This window comes from Lycorma delicatula, chromosome 9 (assembly GCF_047948215.1).
Source record: "Lycorma delicatula isolate Av1 chromosome 9, ASM4794821v1, whole genome shotgun sequence".
NCBI lineage: Eukaryota > Metazoa > Arthropoda > Insecta > Hemiptera > Fulgoridae > Lycorma > Lycorma delicatula.
In genome coordinates, this window is record NC_134463.1 from 127,848,429 (window position 1) to 127,869,393 (window position 20,965).

Here is a 20,965-nt window from a genome sequence, read left to right on the forward strand (position 1 = left end):
GAATAAGTATTTTTTGCCTTTATTCACACGCTTTTAAGAAATTACTGAACAGGATTACTATTTGTGTGTAGTTATCAGCAACTCTTATAAGAAAAATAAATACTTGATAAGGTAAAAGAATACTAATTTCTGAAACTTTATTCTCCTATTCATAAGTCATTTCTTAAAAAGAGACAAGAAAAGTAATTACTGCTTCTTATTCGTATCACATATTAATGACTAAATAACTGTAATACAAAGCATATTAAAATTTAGAAAGTTAAAAAAAAAATAAAATTTAAAAATTTGTCTTTAATCAAATTAAAAAGAAAGCACAGAAAAAATATAGATATTAAAAGAACAGGTTTTGACAGTCTGATCCCATAAATTACACCAAGTAATATCTAGATATTACGCCCTGTAATTTAGACAGTGCATCAAAGACATACAGTATAGTACTTTGACATGTATAGCATTTAGACAGTGCATCAGATAGCATCAACATCATGTAAGTAATATTAAGAAAACCTAAATTATTACATTTACCAACATAAAATTCATATAATACAAATGCAATGTCACCTTCATCTAAAAATTCATATAACATTTTATAAATTACAAAAAAATTATAAGAGATTAAAAACACTCATACAAATGAGTAAGCCAAGGAGTGCACACGCACACACAAAATTAAAATCCATGTACCATGTATGAAATGGACATTATAGTAGCATTTTCAAAACTCTAAAGTTAATGTGCGATATACCTCATCCAAGATGTTTTTCCATATTTTTATCAAATTCTGCTCCTCTTTTTTTCTCAATAATTATTCATTTTTCATTTTTGTCTGACTATTTCATCTTTTCCATTTTTCTCCACAATCAAACTTCAAAATGATCCAAGTACTTCTGTTCTTTCTGACCTACCAAAATTCAGATCAGTATGATTCTACACTAAGTATAAAGGATTTACCCAATCTCTTCCTCAATTCAATCATGATTTAAAGTACAATTATACGCTTAAAAATCTAACATAGTTATCCACAAGAATTAAAATACAAATTACAACCTGTAATCAAATTAAAAATACAAAAGAGACAATACGTCAAACAAATTCTGTTTTAATAGAAAAAAATGTTAAATGCATACGTACCGAATGATTAAGAAGTTTAACTATATGTCCTATCATTCCATCAATTAACAATTTTCTGTGGTCATTATTACTATAAATAAACAACGGTTTGATGCAATAGCAACCATATTTTGATAACATAGTAGCAGTTATATGAGGTAATAATTCTTCACACACAGCGATGCGGACATCACTTGTACCAAATTTTAAAAGACACTGAACAATACGAGCCATATCATGTGAATGTATCACCTACATTTAACAAATAAAACAAATTTTATACATTAAAACTGGACAACAGTTAACACCTGTGAACATAAAAAATAAATACGGTTAAAAGGTAGAAAGAAAGTGAAGGAAGTTTAGGTAGTATAATGAAATGGGAAAGTTAGATCAGCAACCCAATTTAATTAAAAAAATTACGATATAATATTTTCCAAAATTAAAAATGTAGATTGTATGAGCAGGTTAGAAATCCACTAACATCACATATCAATTCTTATCCCCGATTCAAAATAAGATTAACTCTCCACCATGTAGATAATAGCCCGGTCATGAATCTAACCAGATAGGCCACTGCTAACTAGACATCTCTCTCCTTTTATCAATGATATTTTAAGGAAATCTATGAGCAAGAGGATCTATTGTAATTTTGATTTTTTGTCTTGTAATTACATTACGTTAATTTCTTTTATATAAAAAGAGTAATTATACAAAAAGGTAGAAGTATAATGATTACTATCTGGAACGATTTTAATTAAAAGTAAGTTACTTTAAAGAACGGCGAAATTAACATAAACAAAGAACCAAAAAAATTAACTTGATAAAACATTAATAAATGAATAAATAAAAAAAATGCTCTTGCTCAAACAACTGCAACTAACACAGCATTTAAAGGAACCTGGAAGTGGAAAATAACCTGTTGAGAAACTCGTTAATTATATTCTATTTATCTATGTATAACTGGGGGCGACTTTAATTGACAGATGCAGCCGTACCTCAGCCAATCCTATCATATCTAATCTACTGGCTGTAATAAGATTGTTACAGCCATTCTATTCCGATCGATACCTGCAAGGATACGGTCCATGACCAGTTTCATATCTGAAATTCATTACATAAGGAAGGGAGAACAAGAATAGATCTAATAGACATTTTGATAGGACTTCTAATCGATTCCTACAACGATACTATCAAAATAATGAGTTCAATACTTCCTGAAAATTTATATTATATACAGCACCCCTTTCCAAGTTAATACTCAGACTGAATATAGATTAAAGACTTCTATAACAATACTTGTAAATAATGTATGCCATTTCAACAATCAATTTATAAAATATGAAAAATTTTGAATGCTTTTCTACAACCAAAGATTTTCTCGACATGTGTGGATTAATGCCGAGATCATAAAACCAATCTCTTCATATCCTCTATCCATGGAGAAAACATGACGGCATAGTAGCATTGTTCTCACAATCCCCGGATAAGTTATATTAAGTATCATTAACCTGAATAATCTAGTGCTCACACTTTATCAAACCAATAATCAAATTACTCAAACGTATGTCATAATTGGTCTCAACAAACTGTCAATATCCACCTGCTTTTTTGAAAATATCTAAAAAATAAATAGTTTACCAAATTGTATTTTAGAACCAGAATATATTTAAAAAATTTATTTATCTGCTTTTTCTTTATTTTTCTCTCCAGGTTTAATACTTCTACAATATTCTCTGTTTTATCAGAACATCTTATGTAGAAATTAAATTAAAAGCATAATTAATATGAATGAAATTAAATTAAAAACATAATTGAAAAACAGAACATATTTAGACAATAGAGATCATAACTATGATGAGATTTTAAGTGGAGTTATTTCCTAGGAAGTTGTAAAGTTTTTGCATCCTTCTCCTGAAAAGCCTTTGGATCTGCCTCTGACGGCCTTTCAGTCAAACAGGAATGCACCTAATGGGACCTAGTTTTATAGAAAGTATAATGCACTCTCTTCCCAGAGAGAGTTGCACACGGTGGCTGAAAGCAGTTTCCTGCTACTTAATATTTTAAGGTGAAAGAAACTGAGTTTTAAAGATTCTTCTTCAGCTTCTCCTTCTGGTGGTCTGAGTTGTGCTACCTCCACTTTCATGAAATACTGATTCAAGTCACTGCAAATGTACAAATATAACATTCCTGATATTGAATCTGAATGCTTATTAAACTGGCAAATGATTTTGTTGAATGCAACACATCACCTAACTACTTTTTAAAATTAATGAAAGATTTTACATACAAAATATAAATTTCCAAAGATTTGTAATAATCTGAGGAAATAAAAATTATACTTATTTATTTGTTTTTATAAAGCAGAAATTTTTAACATTTCTATCTATTCAGAATGTGTTAAATGAAACAATTTATAATATAAATTTTATGTACAGTAGAATGGAATCAGGGCATCAGGATTATGAGCATACTTAACTTAAATCAGAAATGAAAATAAACTGAAAGAAAAGGTATAATATAATATTAATATATTACATAAAAATAACAGATTTATTAACATTTAAATAATGTAAATTTTATCAACTTACAGAGCCCAGTTTTCCTTTAAGTATTGAATGAAGTTCAGTAACAAGCGATGATCGTTTATCTTTAGGGCAATTATGATTTCTCACTTCCTCCCAAATCTTTTTAGCTTTTATTGTTATTTCATATTGTGGATTACGTTGTTCTCTTCTTGTTTTCTTTAATTCTTTCTTTTTCTTTTTAAATTCTAACCAATTTGGTTTAGTTGTTTTCTTCACACCTAGTTTAACAGAAAGTTAAAAGTATATACAAAATACATACACATGATTGTAGTAAAAAAAAACTAAAACAGGAATTATAACCATTAATTTACAACAATTTTTACCTTGTAAGTAAACGGGAAAAAATGATCAATCAACAGCTATAACTCAAGTCAGTATTCTTCATCTGAAGCTAACTATCCCTTGTAATATAACCAGAAACGAAATAAAAAAAATAGATCTTTTATTCTGATTGCCACAGATCAGAAAAAGAACTACTCCAGGAACTGTTTGCACGGATGAAGGCGAAACCACAGTAAAACCTTCATCAGAGCAGCATCACAGAATATACAATTAATTATAAGATAAAAAATAGATGTGATTAAAGTCCAAAGTAATTATTGAAAATATAAACATACAAAATAATGTTAGTGATCCAGACAAATGCTGAAGTAGTAGCATATTTACCATTTGTAACATGATCAATAAAATGTACACAAAAATATAAGTACCAATCAGAATAAAACATTTATTTATTTGTAGAAATTCGACACAGAAATAAAATATTCCCTTGCTCAGATCTCCAGGAGAAAAATACTTTGAGGAAAGATGCAAAAATATTGAAAAGTGAGATAATGGGAGAAAAGAAGTGAGTAGAAAGAATAAAGACAAAGAGGTAAGTAAAAAAAAAAAAAAAAATGGTAGAGGAGGAGCAAAGAAAAATTGAAAATTAATATCCTGAGTGTCCTAACATTACTTCAAACTGGTAAATTAGGACATCTAAAAAAGAGAAATGATAAAGAATCAATTTGATAGCTCATTCTTGGAATGTATGAAATTAGATGGAGAGGAAGCTGGGAGTTGCAATGTGTAGATTTCCATTTTTATTATTTTGGAGAAATAAATAGACAAAAAGATTATGTTGTAGAAAGAATGAAAGATTATGGTGTAGAAACTACTGAAACAGAACACAAAAATATAGCCTGAGTATAACTAGGCAGAAAAGAAAACAAAAGGATTTGATACTAGTCTAAGTTTACATGACATCTAGGCAACAGACTCGGATAAGGAGATAGAAGAGTACTAGATAAAGATGAAGAAAATTTAAAAAAAGAAAGACATAACATTGCAATAGGTGATTAGAATCAAATCATTGTTCAGGAAAAAGATAACAATGTAGAAAAACCATTAAGATGAAATATTTAACACGAGCAGAAAAAAAAAGATGGTTTATTATCTTTAAATCTTATTGAATATATTGATTCTTCTTAGAATTAATAATACCCATGCCAGTACACGCTTCTCATTTCCTAGCATGGGCTGCTAAGGAAATGGTAACATATTTGTACCCAGGATTCCCACATGTCTAGGAATCCAGCAGAAACGTGTAGCGATGATTTAATTCAGCAACTGTATTATGTATTTTGGTGACAATAGATGTCTAGAATAAATACAAATCCTCCAAAGCTTGAAGAGCACTGTATGAATCGCTATAGATAAGGATGCAATGATATTTTGATTTAATAATTTTCAAGGCCATTTTGATGGCGTACAGTTCAGCATTGTAGATAATTGTAAGACAAAATAGACTGAACACATAGGTTATGCTGTCACTTACAACAAAAGCGCTTACAACAGTAACATTCTGCTTTGCCCCCATCTGTGTGTACTACTGCATCTGGGTTTGACTTTTGATAGAAAATGGTGAAATGTTTGCTGAAAGACGAGAGGAGTTAATTTTTTATTATATACAGCAAGGTCACAATTAAAATTAATGGGGTCGAGTCTCCACTTAAGTTTTTGTGACAGTACACCATGTACTTCTGTTGCCATAAAATAAAATAGTTAATTATTAGTAAAAATTTAATTATAACTTTTACATAAAAATAGCTCAAAAATTATTAAAAAAAACATGGTTATTCAAGAGTCTGATTTGGGAGCAACATCTAGTGCAGAGTGGCCAGCTCGGCAGAGGTCAAATCATTTCCAGAGGTGGATTGCACTGTAGTGATGTGGTCTACTTTCATCAGTTTCCTGACTTCTAAATCATTTCCATAACAAATGTCATCTACTGCAATACTTTATAAGTAAAAAAAAAAACATTTACTTTAGAATTAACTTTACCAACCCAGGCTCACAGTAGTGTTAATAGAGGCTCTAGAAGATATAATGAAAGAAAATAAAAGGTACCTTGTGAACAGTTGCAACAAATTATGTTAGTCGAAGAACTGGCTTGAATACTGACAATGTGGTGCGATCTGCCAGACAACAGAACCCTGATCACCATCATCATCAATTAGAGCATCAATCAGACCACTGTACAATACAGATCAGCAATAATGATAATTTTTACATTACATTTTGTTTCATTATTCTTTAGTTTATCTGCGTATTTAATTAAGAGCTACAATAACTTAAAATATGGTAAAAATTATGAGTACTAACACAAAAAGAGATAGGGAGGAGGTTTGTTACCAATAACTTACCGAATCTAGATTTCCGAATTTTTCCAGATTTATCAATAACACCAATACCTTTTAATATTTCACTACTGCTTTCATCATAAGCACCTGATTCATCATCTAAATCACTATCATTAGATTCTTCCTGTATTTCCGCTGAATTATCCTTTTTCTTTTTCTTCTTTTCATTAATGCTGTCATTTTTCTGGACATCTTTTTTAAATTTCTTTTTTGATTGTTTCATTAATTTTTTATTATCATTATCATTATCATTATCATTAATTTCATTTTCATCAAGAGTTTCTTCTGTTTTTAATTTCTTTAGATGATCATTTTCATCATTAAAATTGTCTTTTAAGTTATGTGATTTACGTTTTACTTTTATTGCCATATCAGTAGTTATGGTTATGTATATACTTTTTCAAATAAATTAAAATTAACAGATTAAGATAAATCGTTCTTAGGTATCATCTGAAACAAAATATTACAAATATCACATATTAAAAAAAAAATAATAATACTAATAAGAAATAATATTTTATTCGAATATTTATTTGGTGCTACTGGAGGATGAAAGTAGAAAAAATAAAAATGATATGGAAGACAATTATTGTGTTGACATATAAACAAAAAATTAAGTAACAAAGGAAAAATGTAATGATGTATAGATAACAGGAAACAGATATACTGTAAAGAAAAAGAAACAGAACTGAAAATAGTACACAAATCGGTAAGTAATAATTATGAGACTGGAGAAGTCTCCTCTTACTTTAATACAAGTATTATTTTCTATTTTACTGCAAGCTCTGTGACAAGGTTTAAAAACTATTTGCACTCTGATAACATTTCATTTAAAATAAAATAATAAAAATATTAGAAATAAATATGCTGGATAAGTAAACAATGACTATTTTTAGGTCGGGGGTTTATCTCATAATTTTCTAAAATTGTGAAAACTATTCTCACTCAATATAATGCCTCATTCTCAGATAAACATTTTCTACAATTATAAAATTAACTGCAATGAATACAAGAAAAAGGCTTTGATAAAACTAACAATCATTCTTTAAAAACTTGAGAATTTACATAAATAAAAGAAAGAATCTCTCAAATGTAAAAATAGAGGTTGTACGTTTGATTTTAAAATAACAAATTGTACCTACCCTGATAGGAAATTTTTTTTAGATCCAATTCTTTTAAAAATAAACAAAAGTTAACTTTTTTTAAATATTTCATTGGTAAAACCACACGTAAGTACAGTTATACTATTTATATTGTATTTTTATTTTCAGTTATATTATATTTTCATTAAGTTTAAATATTGCCTAAATAATAATTTTTCCATCCTCTTGAATTTTTCACTAATCTAACTGAACTGATCCCCTAACAAACAACATAATGTTACATACACATAAACTGAACTTTTTATTATAAATCAAATACAGTCCAATTAATAATTATCAACAAAAATCCACATAAACATATCAAATGAATGGCAAGCTCAATGTAACCTTACTGATTTACATATTAAGTACTTTATAAATCGATTCATTCATCATAGATTATTTAAACACTATTTCAAGTAATGCGTTAAAATTAGAACTGATAGTTGTCATGATCAACTTAATTAAAATTGGGAACTACTAAGCCATCTACCACAGTTGTGCCAATTTAGACGATTAATAGCTTTAAAAATTTGCCTGTTCATTTCTATGCTTATATTTGTTTAATATTTATATTTATTTTGTATTTACCATCATTATTAAATTAATCTGCAATATAATTTTACTATGATTAAATACTATACTAAACCATTTACTGATCTAAAAGCTATGCTATAATATTCAATGTTGTAAATATTAACTATATAACTTTAATTTCATCTATTTTTTACTTTATAATTACAAGTATTTTATATGCTCCTGTGTGTCTGTTGTTTGTGAACTAACTGCAGTTGCAGTTTTTTAATTTCAGTATCGCTAGGTCAAGATAACCTACTGAGTTAATCAAAACCTAACAGAATGGTAAACTGTACAGAGAAGTAGAATTAGAAGGTAAAAAGTCCATTGAGCTCAAACTGCTAAGCTCATAAAGTGGAAGGCATGCATTAACTCTCTCCACCACGGCACTCAATTAGTTATCAAAACTGATTTAATATAGGCTAACATATAGCATTAATTCAATATTTCAACTTAAAACATTAATTGAATGTATATTATTAAATTCTAAACATATTTAGAATTCAATAATATATATTGAATAATATATTATATTATAGTAATATATTCAACTATATATATACATGGTAGAATATATATACTGTCAGTAGACTTCCATAGCAATATAGGGCAAAAAAATTCAAATTTAAATCAACTTTAACAGTTGAAATTAAATAACTTTATACTTATAATTAAATAACTATAACTTTAATTGAAATATAACTGATCGCTCAAAACCAGGACATCTTTTCACGCATTTGTATTCTACATAAAGTTTATCTGTTGCAATTCACAAATGAGTACCTTATGTAAACATGGCAAATTTTAGTTTATGTAATCTTTTTTTTCCTGTTTAGCCTCCGGGAATCACTGTCAGGTATTACTTCAGAGGATGAAGGTAATGTAGATGTAGTCTACGGTAGCTGAAATAAACATTAATTATTGGGTTGTTATCCGACAAAGGCAACTTTACACATATACATGTCATCACTATTGTAATAACATTAATATTATCTATAAGAAATTACGAATAAATTAAATTACTCCAAAATTATTGTTTACAAAACTAACCTAAAAAAATATAAAATACGATAACATCAAAGATGTAATTATCAAGAAAATTAAAATAAACTATCACATTTAAAAAAAAATAAAGTATAAAAAAAATTAAATTCAACTATAAACTAATCATACACATACAGCACTTAGAAAGGCTTACCAATTGACGGTAATTCACCACACACGCGGTTAACCTCTACTCCAACACACAAAACAAACGTACAAAGTAGTAATGAGAAGTATCGTGAACGAGTCGTTTCTTTATACTGAACGAAAGGATCTAGAATCGGTTTGCAGGAGAAACAGATTCTTTTTACGATTCTTAACAATAAATAGGATCGGCGACGGGAACCCAAATCTTTCTCAATTACGATTCGATTCATAGCAATCTTTCTTATGCATAGCTTGTAGTGGAGGATCCTCCTACCACACCAAATTTTAGCTTGCGTTTGTTTTATTTATTTATTGTTTTCCACACGTGACGCATAACTTATTACATCACCATCACTAATGTTTATTGAACATTCAGTAAATTGATTACTTCTGATTATAAAATATTTTCATTAAATGTGCTACTTAACCGAGTTAATCTTAATTAATTTAAGATTTAATTTAAGACCCCCCCCCCCCCCGGTTGCACCTTTTCATTCTTTATTGCCCACTCTAATAGGGATACTACATTACTGGATTCCCCCCTTCCGGTATAGGTCTATATATCCTCCGGTTCCAGATTTGCAATACAAGCCCGAATACGTTGTTCAATCCATTCCTCACACTTTAAGAGAGTGTGCTCAATCGAGTCCTGTTCAGCACAATACATACAGTCAGGCGACTCTCTCCTCCCAATTCCATACAAATACACTTCAAAATTACCGTGACCAGATAACATTTGCGTCAGGTAAAAACTTGTCTCACCAAATCTTCTATTATACCATATTCTTAAATCGGGAATTAATGTCCTCGTCTATCCAGCCTTGACACCCAAGTTCCATCTGTCTTGCCACACTCTTAGTGTTTCATTTCTACCTTCAGCACTGTCACCGCCTTCTACTTACGGGCACGCTCAAGAACCAAAAGGTCTATGGGAGGAGTCCCGGCAAGTACACATACCGCGTCTTAAGAAGCCGTCCGATATGCTGCCACCACACCTAACAAGACTCTTCGATGAATTCTCTCTAGTCTGACTCGGTTCCTCCGTATACCAACTGCATCCTTCCAAACAGGCGCGGCATACAACATAATGGAAGAAACCGCCGACATAATGGCTCGACGTTTAGATGCCCGCGGTGCAACATGTGAAGTGATCAGACGACTTAATGCCTTAAGAGTCTTTTCAGCCCTTTCACAGCGCTCCAAAACGTGTTCGCCTAACCGTAGTGACTTTTCGATTTTCATACCAAGGTACTTCACCTTAAAGCTTTCTTGTATGCGGTGATTCCCGACCACCAAACTGATGGGATCAACTTTAGGTTTTCCTGTTAACTTGTCATACCGACAAGTTCCAGCCCGTGGTCTCTCAACCATACATGGATCAAATCAAGCACAGCATTGTCCCTGTGCAGGATCTCCTGCTCCGTCTTGCCACTAATAAGGACTAAATCATCCGCATAAGCAATTGTCTGCGGTGTTCGGTTGCTGCGGCAACCGAACATCCAATATGTCGTCTAAAACAATGTCCCAAAGGTGGGGGCCCAACACTGAACCCTATGGTACGCCCCCAAACATCTGGAAACTGATCCAAAGTCTCCGTCTTGATCCATCTCACATTTAAATAATCGCCGACTTGCTTAATCAGGTAATTACTTATTTACCAGGGCAGACATTACAACATCCCAAGGCACGGAACCAAACGCGTTCCTGATATCCAAGAACACCAAAACAGGGATACCCTCGTCCCGCATGTGTCTTGTCTAACCTCCTTAGCCCATTGTATCGCTCGTGATACAGCTTGAATGGCCGATCTTTAACCTAACCTAACATTTCCTAACTTAACCTAATCCTCTACCATCTTGTAATTTCCCTTTAATAAAGATTATGAAATCGTGCAAGATATCTTATTTTTAAGCTATTAAAACCCTATTTTTAAACAACACTTTGTTTTGAGGCCTATCCCTGTGTTTTGACAAGATAGGGGTTAAATTAGACAACTCAATCAAACTTTTTATGAGTATTTAAGCCACCAAAGGAAAAACGGAATAGCTACTGCATTCGTGTAATTTGACACCTTGCAATTTTTCATTTTTTTGAAAACAAAAAGATATGGTATTTTCTTTAACTACAAATGACCTGAACAATTTCAAGATTTTAATTACCTGTCCTGATTTTATACATCAGAATGAAACTTTATCGAAAATAAAAGATATGTACTTCATCGGTAGACATGTACTGCCCGTATTTTATGTAAAAGATGTTACATTGCATGGAATATTATATTCAGCATTCCTGATGCTGAGTATATATATAAAATTTGATTAAAACTTTACTGAATGACCAAAAATCAAATTTTTGAAAAACTCTTTGTATTCAACACAACTGAATTTTCAAAACATACGTAGTCAGTTTTTCTTAATTTAATAAATATTACTAATACTGATTGTAAATGCCATGTTGTTTCATAAAATATCGATCATTGACATTTCCAATAATATTTGATGTAACATTGTACAGCAAATATGATTATGCATTCGTATGTATGATTAAATTCCATTAAAGCATAAATTTTTAGATGACCTGACATGAATCACGAGTTACCTCTAAAACTGGTAGAGCCATCCTCAAGAATAACAAACATTCCGTGCCAGATTTACTAAGAAATGTGAGGACTGAAATGTTTCCTGTCGCCTTATTCACTAAATTTTAAATACGTAAAACAAAAAAAACTGTTCCCGTAAATTTTCACTACCACACTGACAGAATACATAAGAGATTACGCTTATACATTTATGATATCCCATAAAATGCAACCGCTTAAAAATGGACAACCCCACTCACAGTCGATTTCATTAGGAAGAAAGACAGTAGGTTTACCAAACAAATTAAACAACCGTTTAATATCAAAATGAAAAATAACTATAAATAATACATTTATTTCGAATAATGTAATTACAAAATAAAAAAATTGAATATTTTAATAATAAATCTGAACGTAAAAGGTAACGCAAAGAAACCTTGCAAATAGATTACCCAAATGATAAACCCGATAAAAGATGAACGTCAACCGAAAATCGACTCTGAAATCTTAAACAATCACATTGAGAGAATTATGCCAAAAAATTATCGAACGATAATATAAATATTACATCAATGACATCATGTCCTGCAGCTAGACATCACAATCCACTCACTACAAATGCTAGACAGTTTTTTTTATCCGCTGAGGAGCACATCTGCCATTTCAGTTTAATAAATTTATCAGAATAAAAAATGTATTTAGGAAATTCTTTTTTAATCATAGGTCCTAAGTCATTTTTTTTTAACCGTGTTCCTCAGTCAGATAACGTACATAGGGAAGTGGTGTTTATAACTTCGTTGGCATGTTAAAATATCAATTTTCTTTTGTTATTTATTAATTTGTTTTTATCCAGATTAATTTTTAATTATTATTATTATTTCTTTTTCCACGAAAATAAGTCATTACATTAAATTATCTCAGATAAAAATATTAATTTTATCATTTATCAGAGAACAGAATAAATTTTTCCAAACGTTTTTTACAAAAATACTCAGAAAAAAATTTTTCATGAATTTTATACGATCGCTAACTTAGTGATGTCGTTAAAAATTAGTCTTATCGCTTGAAACTTAGATATACTCTTTTACAGGTTTGAGAGTAAATAAATTAATTTATAATATCTTCTCTACGTTCTACTGAATGTAGCAAATTAGACGTGCATTAATAAAAAAAATAAGAAGAACACAAAACAGAATAAACCTTTTTAAACCTCCTCGTGGAAACTGAATTCTTACGTAAAGTTACGAACCGCACCAAACAAATCCTAACTTAAAATACGGATAAAATTTGTGCGATCCACCGCTCAGGAAGACAAAAATTGCTAATTACGTGAATATTATTCTCATGAATAGTAACATTTCCGTTGTGTACATTACGTAAAAGATTTGGACTTAAAATATTAAGTCCAAATGATTGAATTACTTTTTAAGACCGTTTTGGTTAATCGATATTAATATGTGAAAAAGCGGTCTGTTGTTCACAGGCCGCTTTTCGTACATTCAATAACCATTTTCTTGTAATTTGAGTTAATAGCCTAATAAAAGTAAATAACAATAAATACTGTAAAAATGATTCATTTTTTATTTGATGTTTTCGTTTCGCACCGACTGAATCGAGGTTATTTATGAATTAATTACACGGCAGCTATATTTTAGGTTATATCGATGCTGACAAACCGCGATAGACAATAACGTATTAAAAAAATGCCGGTAAGGAGTAACAAATCGACTCACCCGGTACATTACTGCACTAATACAATCGCACACGTTGCAGTAAAACTCACTGCTACAAACAGCAGCTAGGATAGCCCTTATCCCGAACATAATACAACAACGAATTTTTAACCGTTGACCTAACTTGCATTTCGAAACGGAAGCGGTTTAATGCAGTTTTTCTCAAGCTGTAAAACGCGCTTCGTAGGGGGGCCTGATAACACTAAATAAGAGCGCGAGCATATCGAAAAGAAAATATTATAAAAAAATGTATTAATTTACCGAAAGGAAAGCAAAATAAAATACATTCTTACATAATAAATAATAAAATATACATTTACACTGATATAATACACTTATAAATAGGACTGCATTACTACCGCACAATGTATTTATTAACTTATCAATGCCGAATTAAAAACTAGTTCAATAATTATTAGCGACTCCCTTGGGCCCGTCTGGCAGAGTTAAGTTTTTTAAAGGAAGGTTTAATATTCGAAACAAACACTTCTTTTTTCTATATTCTTTTTCTATATTTAGCCGAGATTTATATTTCGAATTCAAAGCAGCCACCGCAGAAAATCCGGTTTCGCTAAGGTAGGGTGTTGAAAACTGTAACCGTACACGAAATGCTCTTGTTTTCTGTACAAAATCCATCTACCCCTAAAAAAATTCAAACGGCGATTTTTAATAGATTGTCTTTTGCTTACGCCACTTTCTACGAAGACTATGAAGATTTCTTCTTCGGCATTTGAAAGCCCTTAGGTAGTATTTTGGAACGGATCCCTAAGCTACTCGTAACTTGCTATCGAGTTTTCATCAGCAAGAAAAACTTTTTAAAATTCTTTGTCGGCACGGCTAAATGATTTTCAACGGTTACTAAAACAACGTTTAAATTTTTTTCTTCGGCCCTGTAAGTTTTAACACATTCATTCGCATTTACAAATATTTCTAGATTTTTTTTGCTTTAAATTTCTGCTCCGCTATTCCAATTTTCTACAAAAAACATTAAATTTATCACTCGTATCCAACATATGTGTATTTGCTCCGTGGAACTGAAGATTCAAGGTATTTAATTTTTCGAATATATCGACCGAGTAGGTCAGTTCCATCGCAAATAAACCATCTCGAAACTTCTCGGCTTCCGGTCGGTTTTCCTCTTCTAGAAAAATAGTGATTTTATCTCTTAATTCATAAACACGTTGAAAACATTTCCCGTGTGATAAACATATTGACCCGCAATGAAATAGTAACGCTGTGAATGTCTGCAGCCGTGTCTTTACGAAGTGCAGAAAAGATTCTTGATTTTAGGGGTTAGCACAATATTCAGACCGCGAATCATTTCTTTGGAAACCAGAGCTTATCTGTGGATCATTCAATATGTCCAGACGCGCTGTGGAGATTTTTGTTTCGTAAGTGCTTGTATGCTTTCGAATCTTAGAGACACTGAAGGAGCACCATCGGTGCATATTTCGAAGCAATTTTTCTACTCTACGTTTGCCTCGTTTATAATATCATTTAAAATAGCAAATAATGCGAGCGCTGTTGCTTCGAGTTCTATCGGTTTGCATTAAAGGGGTTCTTCTACCGTTGACATACGATCACAAAATCGCAACATAGTCAACGAAATACTTTCTGCTCTTTATCGCTATCTGTTGTCTCATCAAGCTGAATTGAAAAACGTTTAGTCACGCGACTTCCCGAAAAGCTGATGCTGTACATCTTCAGCTACATCACCGATTCGACGGGCAACAGAGTAATTTGATAGAGGTATGGACTGCGATTGTAAGTTTTCACCGATGGTGTGAGGCTTTACATGAAACTTAGTAAGAGGCAAGTACTTTTTTTCACAAGGTATTTTTTACAACGATATTGTTTTTCATGATTTTAATTTTAATTCGAATAATTCTCGGGGTTTGTTACCGCACTCGCTATGAAGCGTTTCCAAATGTCGGTTAGTTTATTAGGTGTCATGCTGACTGCTGAAAAACATTTGAGCAAATGACACGCACGGTTTTTCTTTTTTATTTACTTCAGTACTAGTAAACCCAAAATTTAAGATTTCTTGAGAATACTTTTTTGATTTTATTTTCGGAACCACCCTCCTCTGTGCACCTGTTGATGCTTCAATATCGTTTAATGCTCGCTTACGCCCGCTTAAAAATTTATCCGTGATTCTGTATAAATTTACCGCCGTGAATATTTTATATCGTTAATCGCAATTAATACGCAAATTACAACATACGCATTCACGATAGATTCGAATAGCGATATAAGGATCGACTCGACCGAGACCGGCTGGAATCGAACGAGGTGCAGCATTTATACACGTTTGCGCAGACGTTCCAGAATTTTCGAGACGAATCGGAACTTATCGCGAAGTCGCGAAAATATCCAATATGGCGGACGTATGACTGAGAGCAATAGAGAGGCATCGATTCTGGTTTTGTCAATGCAGCGGGCGGATAGGATTCGGCAAATATCAGTAAACTTACTTATTATTGGCAATTTGTAAGGTTTGTAATTAAGGTCGAGTGTAGCTTTCATGTCAAAATATTCAAAATACATATTTATTGTATCAGAGGGGGGCGCGATGAAAATTATGATTGAAATTTGGGTCGCAAATACTGAAAGGTTGAGAAACGCTGTTTAAAGAGTAAACCGATAACACAAAGAAAATAAATATTTCTTACATCAGTAACCATTTCAGAGCCGTAACAAAATAATAAATACAGTATTGTGAATCACGTACAAACTACTGACGCATCGTTATTTGTAATGTACGACATTATTTGTGATTACGCTTGACATGCCGACACCATCAAACAAGTAACGTAATAACATGTATCAAATTATTTTTAATTTATTTTTTGTTATCAAGATTCATTATAAATTATAAAATATTTAATAAAGATTACGAAATTAAAATAATGTGCTAACTACTTTAACATCATAAAAATGATTTACTATAACTTTTGAAAATAATAACTATTAAAAATAAAATAATAATAATAATAATGTGTGTGTGTGTGTATATATATATATATATATATATATATATATGTGTGTGTGTGTGTGTGTGTGTTATACTGTAAAAATGATAACAATTTTTTTCACTGAAATTTCGATTTTCTTTTATCTTCAGTCTCATGAAGAAATTAAATATATATATATATACCGGAAAGTTTTTGTTGAAATTAAATTTAGAAAATATTCAAAATTACCATCAAAGAATAATAGCTGCTTATAATTTTGTATTACGTTTATCAAGCTACTAGGCGATAAACATACCTCGCTAAAATTTTTATAATTTAACTAGTAATGCTTTCTACTATGTATTTCAATTTACTCAATGTATTTCCAAAAAAATATAAACAACGTCGAGGAATACATAAACCGCTAAGAAGAAAATTTAATTTTTTTATAAATAATTATGTTTACTGCTAGAATAATTTAGATTCGGAGTAACAGTACAAGGTGAAAAGATAAAGATGCTACGATTTGCTGATGATATAGTAATTCTAGCCGAGAGTAAAAAGGATTAAGAAGAAACAATGAACGGCAAAGATGAAGTCCTACGCAAGAACTATCGCATGAAAATAAACAAGAACAAAACAAAAGTAATGTAATGTAGTAGAAATAACAAAGATGGACCGCTGAATGTGAAAATAGGAGGAGAAAAGATTACGGAGGTAGAAGAATTTTGTTATTTGGGAAGTAGAATTACTAAAGATGGACCAGCAGGAGCGATATAAAATGCCGAATAGCACAAGCGAAACGAGCCTTCAGTAAGAAATATAATTTGTTTACATCAAAAATTAATTTAAATGTCAGGAAAAAATTTTTGAAAGTATACGTTTGGAGTGTCGCTTTATATGGAAGTGAAGCTTGGACGATCGGAGTATCTGAGAAGAAAAGATTAGAAGCTTTTGAAATGCGGTGCTATAGAGAATGTTAAAAATCAGATGGGTGGATAAAATGACAAATGAAGAGGTATTGCGGCAAATAGATCGAAGAAAGAAGCGTTTGGAAAAATATAGTTAAAAGAAGAGACAGACTTATAGGCCACATACTAAGGCATCCTGGAATAGTCGCTTTAATATTGGAAGGACAGGTAGAAGGAAAAAATTGTGTAGGCAGGCCACATTTGGAATATGTAAAACAAATTGTTAGGGATGTAGGATGTAGAGGCTATACTGAAATGAAATGACTAACACTAGATAGGGAATCTTGGAGAGCTGCATCAAACCAGTCAAATGACTGAACACAAAAAAAAAGAACTGCTAGGATGTAATTTATTAAAAATATTTCACACACACCCACTGACAGACAAACAGGGAGAGATTGAAAGGTTGCTTGAGACTTACGTACTACTAAAAACGCAAAACATCATTTGCACTTTGGCGCAAAGTCAAAGTAGCATTAAACAACACGTTCACCGCATGAACTCGAATACGAGTGAAAAATATGTTTAAATTATTTTTATATTATACTACTAAAAACTTCCTAGAAGCTATATATTTAACGATGAAGATTAAATATATAAAATGATAAAAATGAAAAAATGTCAGAACTTGCCGGGAATCCGACAATTATCGAGTAACTATGCTGGTTATAATGATGGAACTATTTTAATTTTTATTTCCGAAATATGTCAGACAAAATTAGATCGTTCCTTGTGTCCTTCATTTATACAGTTGATACAGTCTTCTTTAATCGTAGTCGAAAAGAATCGATAGCCACCGATGATAATTTTAATTTAATTTTATTTAATTTGAAAAAAAAGCCTACACAATTTGTAAAAAATATCAGTGTTTTGTAATCTCTTCCCAGCAACAGTTTGGACAGCACAGGACCCGAAACTTTAGGTGAGCTGAAGAATGCGGGTTTCAAAATAGTCGGTACCTCTTAAACATATTAGTTTATAAAAGGTTTATATAAATTATAATTTCCGCTTAACAACAATTATTAGTAGAGATTATATTCTAGCACTTTCGGTAAATATTGTTTCCATCTTCAGGAACATATGTTAATTAAATATATATTTAATTATCATTTGTTAATTAGATGAACAAGAGATTGTTATCTGCTATGAATAGCGGTGTAAAACATAATAACAATATAATTCGTAATAATGCAATTAATTGGGAACATAAGTTTTGAGCGGACTTAGTCAACACTGCTAATATTGAATTTAATGATAAAGAAAGTAACATTATTAAACACCCGTACAAATTAATCTATCAATTTCAATAATCAATCTTTATAAAATAAATATTTTAGAAAAAATTTCGTATATATTGTAAGTTGTTACACTCCTTAAAAAATCCCGAAAACTGTTTTTTCGATATATATCTGAAGGAGTATTTGTAAGCCCCAATCTAGCGAATACGTATCTCGTTTAATATAGTTGGAAAGGGGGAAGATTTGCAAGGATTGCTCAAATATGCTTTTTTTACTATTCTTATTACTTTTACGGCTGATTTTCAAAAAATGAAGAAACTTGTTTTTAAATATTTAAATGAGAATTACATAGGCCAAAGACCAAGTTGATTTCTTCATTTGTCACCAAAAATTAAAAAAAAAAAAAAAAAAAAAAAAGTACTAAGTTTCATTGTTACTCCGTTTTAACTCTTTATACTGGGAATTTCAAGAAATTCATTTTACTGAAATGGAACACCGTAAGAACAAAATTCAAATTTTCATCCGTTTTTCAGTACTTTTACTGGACGTTAATGAATCAGTCGATCATTCAGAACATGTTCTATATACCGGGTGATATTTCAGTACGGGAATAGCTTTATACTGCGTATCTGAGAGGTATTTGGAAACGGAAAGAAATGGAGTTCTACATAATTTTTAAAAATCTGCCTTAAATTTTGTTTAAGTCTGTTTTTTTTTTGATCTGATTTTGTTTTAATCTGTTTTTAAATTTTGTCCGCCATATTGAATCAAATTTTTTTAAATAGGAAGTAGGACGTATGACGCATGATTTCAATGGTGAAAACCGTTTTTCTGTTAACCTTCATGGTCGAGGTATAAGCAATCATATTTTCCATGACGGAAAAATCGTGTTAACAATAAAACGAGGTAAACGGGCTGCATGAACACTTTTATTGTACTTTACGTTCATAATGCATACAATAATGATTTTTAACAGATGCTACGATACTGATAACAAAAAAAAATACTGATCGTAAAAAAAATTGCAATAAATAATTATTCATTATTAAAAAAAAAAAACAAACAAAATGGAAAAATATCGGTAGTTTTGCTGAAATAATATTTTATGTACTTTTCACTTAAAAAAATGTGTATAATATAATTTAATAAGCGTGCAAGGAAGTCAAGTGATGTCCATACCAAATTTTTTCTTTTAAGATGATTAGCTATTGAAAACTTTAGTTTAATTGTGGAAAATTGTCCAGATACGAGTCTGGAATCCAACCCAAGACCTTTGATGTAAGATGTAGTAAGCAAGCACGCTTTCTGTGACACCGACGCAGCGATATTACATTTTTATTGTTAATTACACTTCGATTTTTAAAATTTCTGCTTTAAATTAAAATAATATTTATCAAAGTAAGTAATATTAGTAATATTTATCAAAAAAAATCTAATGTGGACACCACATGACTTCCTTGTACGTTTATTAAATTACATATACACATTTTTAAAAGTGCATAAAATATTATTTCACTAATAACTTTTTTATCGTATTTTTTTATTGTTATTATTGAATTATTATTTATTGTATTTTATTTTTTATAATCAGAGGTTAATAATTATTAATAAATTAATATATTTAGACTAAAAAAGTTAAAAAAAGGGAAGAAAATGATGCAAACAAAGAAAGAATAAAAAGATTAAGAGCGGATGATGAATAAAAATGGAAAAAAATTGAAAACTAGAGAACGTGTACGTAAATTAAGACCAGAAGAATTATATCAAACCAAAGAGCGATTAAATGGTCGGCAACAAAAAACAAATAAACGAAATGATCGACTCCGACTAAGAGAGAATATTGTCTGACAGTATCAGAGGAGTAATGAAATAAAATATAAGAAAATATTTTGCAATTTATTAAAGATCGGGCATGTATGCTTCAGTGTATATGTTGTTCTTGTGAGAGTCTATTTTTCAGTCACTCTGTAGTTAACTTTAATGTAGATAAAATTAAACAGAAATTAAAATAGAAAATCCAAAAATAATACGATTCTAAATTATAATTTTCAATTAGTATTAAGAAATCAGATGTTTCACCAAATCTGTTACATATACGCATATGTAATGGTGCCTATTAAATTACACATACACATTTTTAAAAGTACTTAAAATTTTATGTCAGTAATAACTTCTGATTTTTTTTTTATTATTGAATAATTAT

General features: G+C 30.6%; 1 protein-coding gene across 4 annotated transcripts in view; it reads right to left on the bottom strand.

Moving 5' to 3' along the window:
* Window positions 1-20,965, bottom strand: part of LOC142329763 (pumilio homolog 3-like) — a 49,473-nt gene that overhangs the window by 26,952 nt on the left and 1,556 nt on the right. The window contains exons 1-5 of one of the 4 annotated variants that reach the window (XM_075374527.1): window positions 9,296-9,385; window positions 8,881-8,999; window positions 6,383-6,829; window positions 3,702-3,916; window positions 1,132-1,362 (exon numbers count right to left, since the gene is read on the bottom strand). In XM_075374527.1, the coding sequence (XP_075230642.1) occupies window positions 1,132-1,362; window positions 3,702-3,916; window positions 6,383-6,749 (813 nt within the window). In that variant the 5' untranslated portion in view covers window positions 6,750-6,829; window positions 8,881-8,999; window positions 9,296-9,385. Of the gene's footprint in view, window positions 1-1,131; window positions 1,363-3,701; window positions 3,917-6,382; window positions 6,830-8,880; window positions 9,000-9,295; window positions 9,549-20,965 lie in introns of those variants that run through there. The other 3 variants (XM_075374526.1, XM_075374528.1, XM_075374529.1) reach the window with 3 other exon arrangements.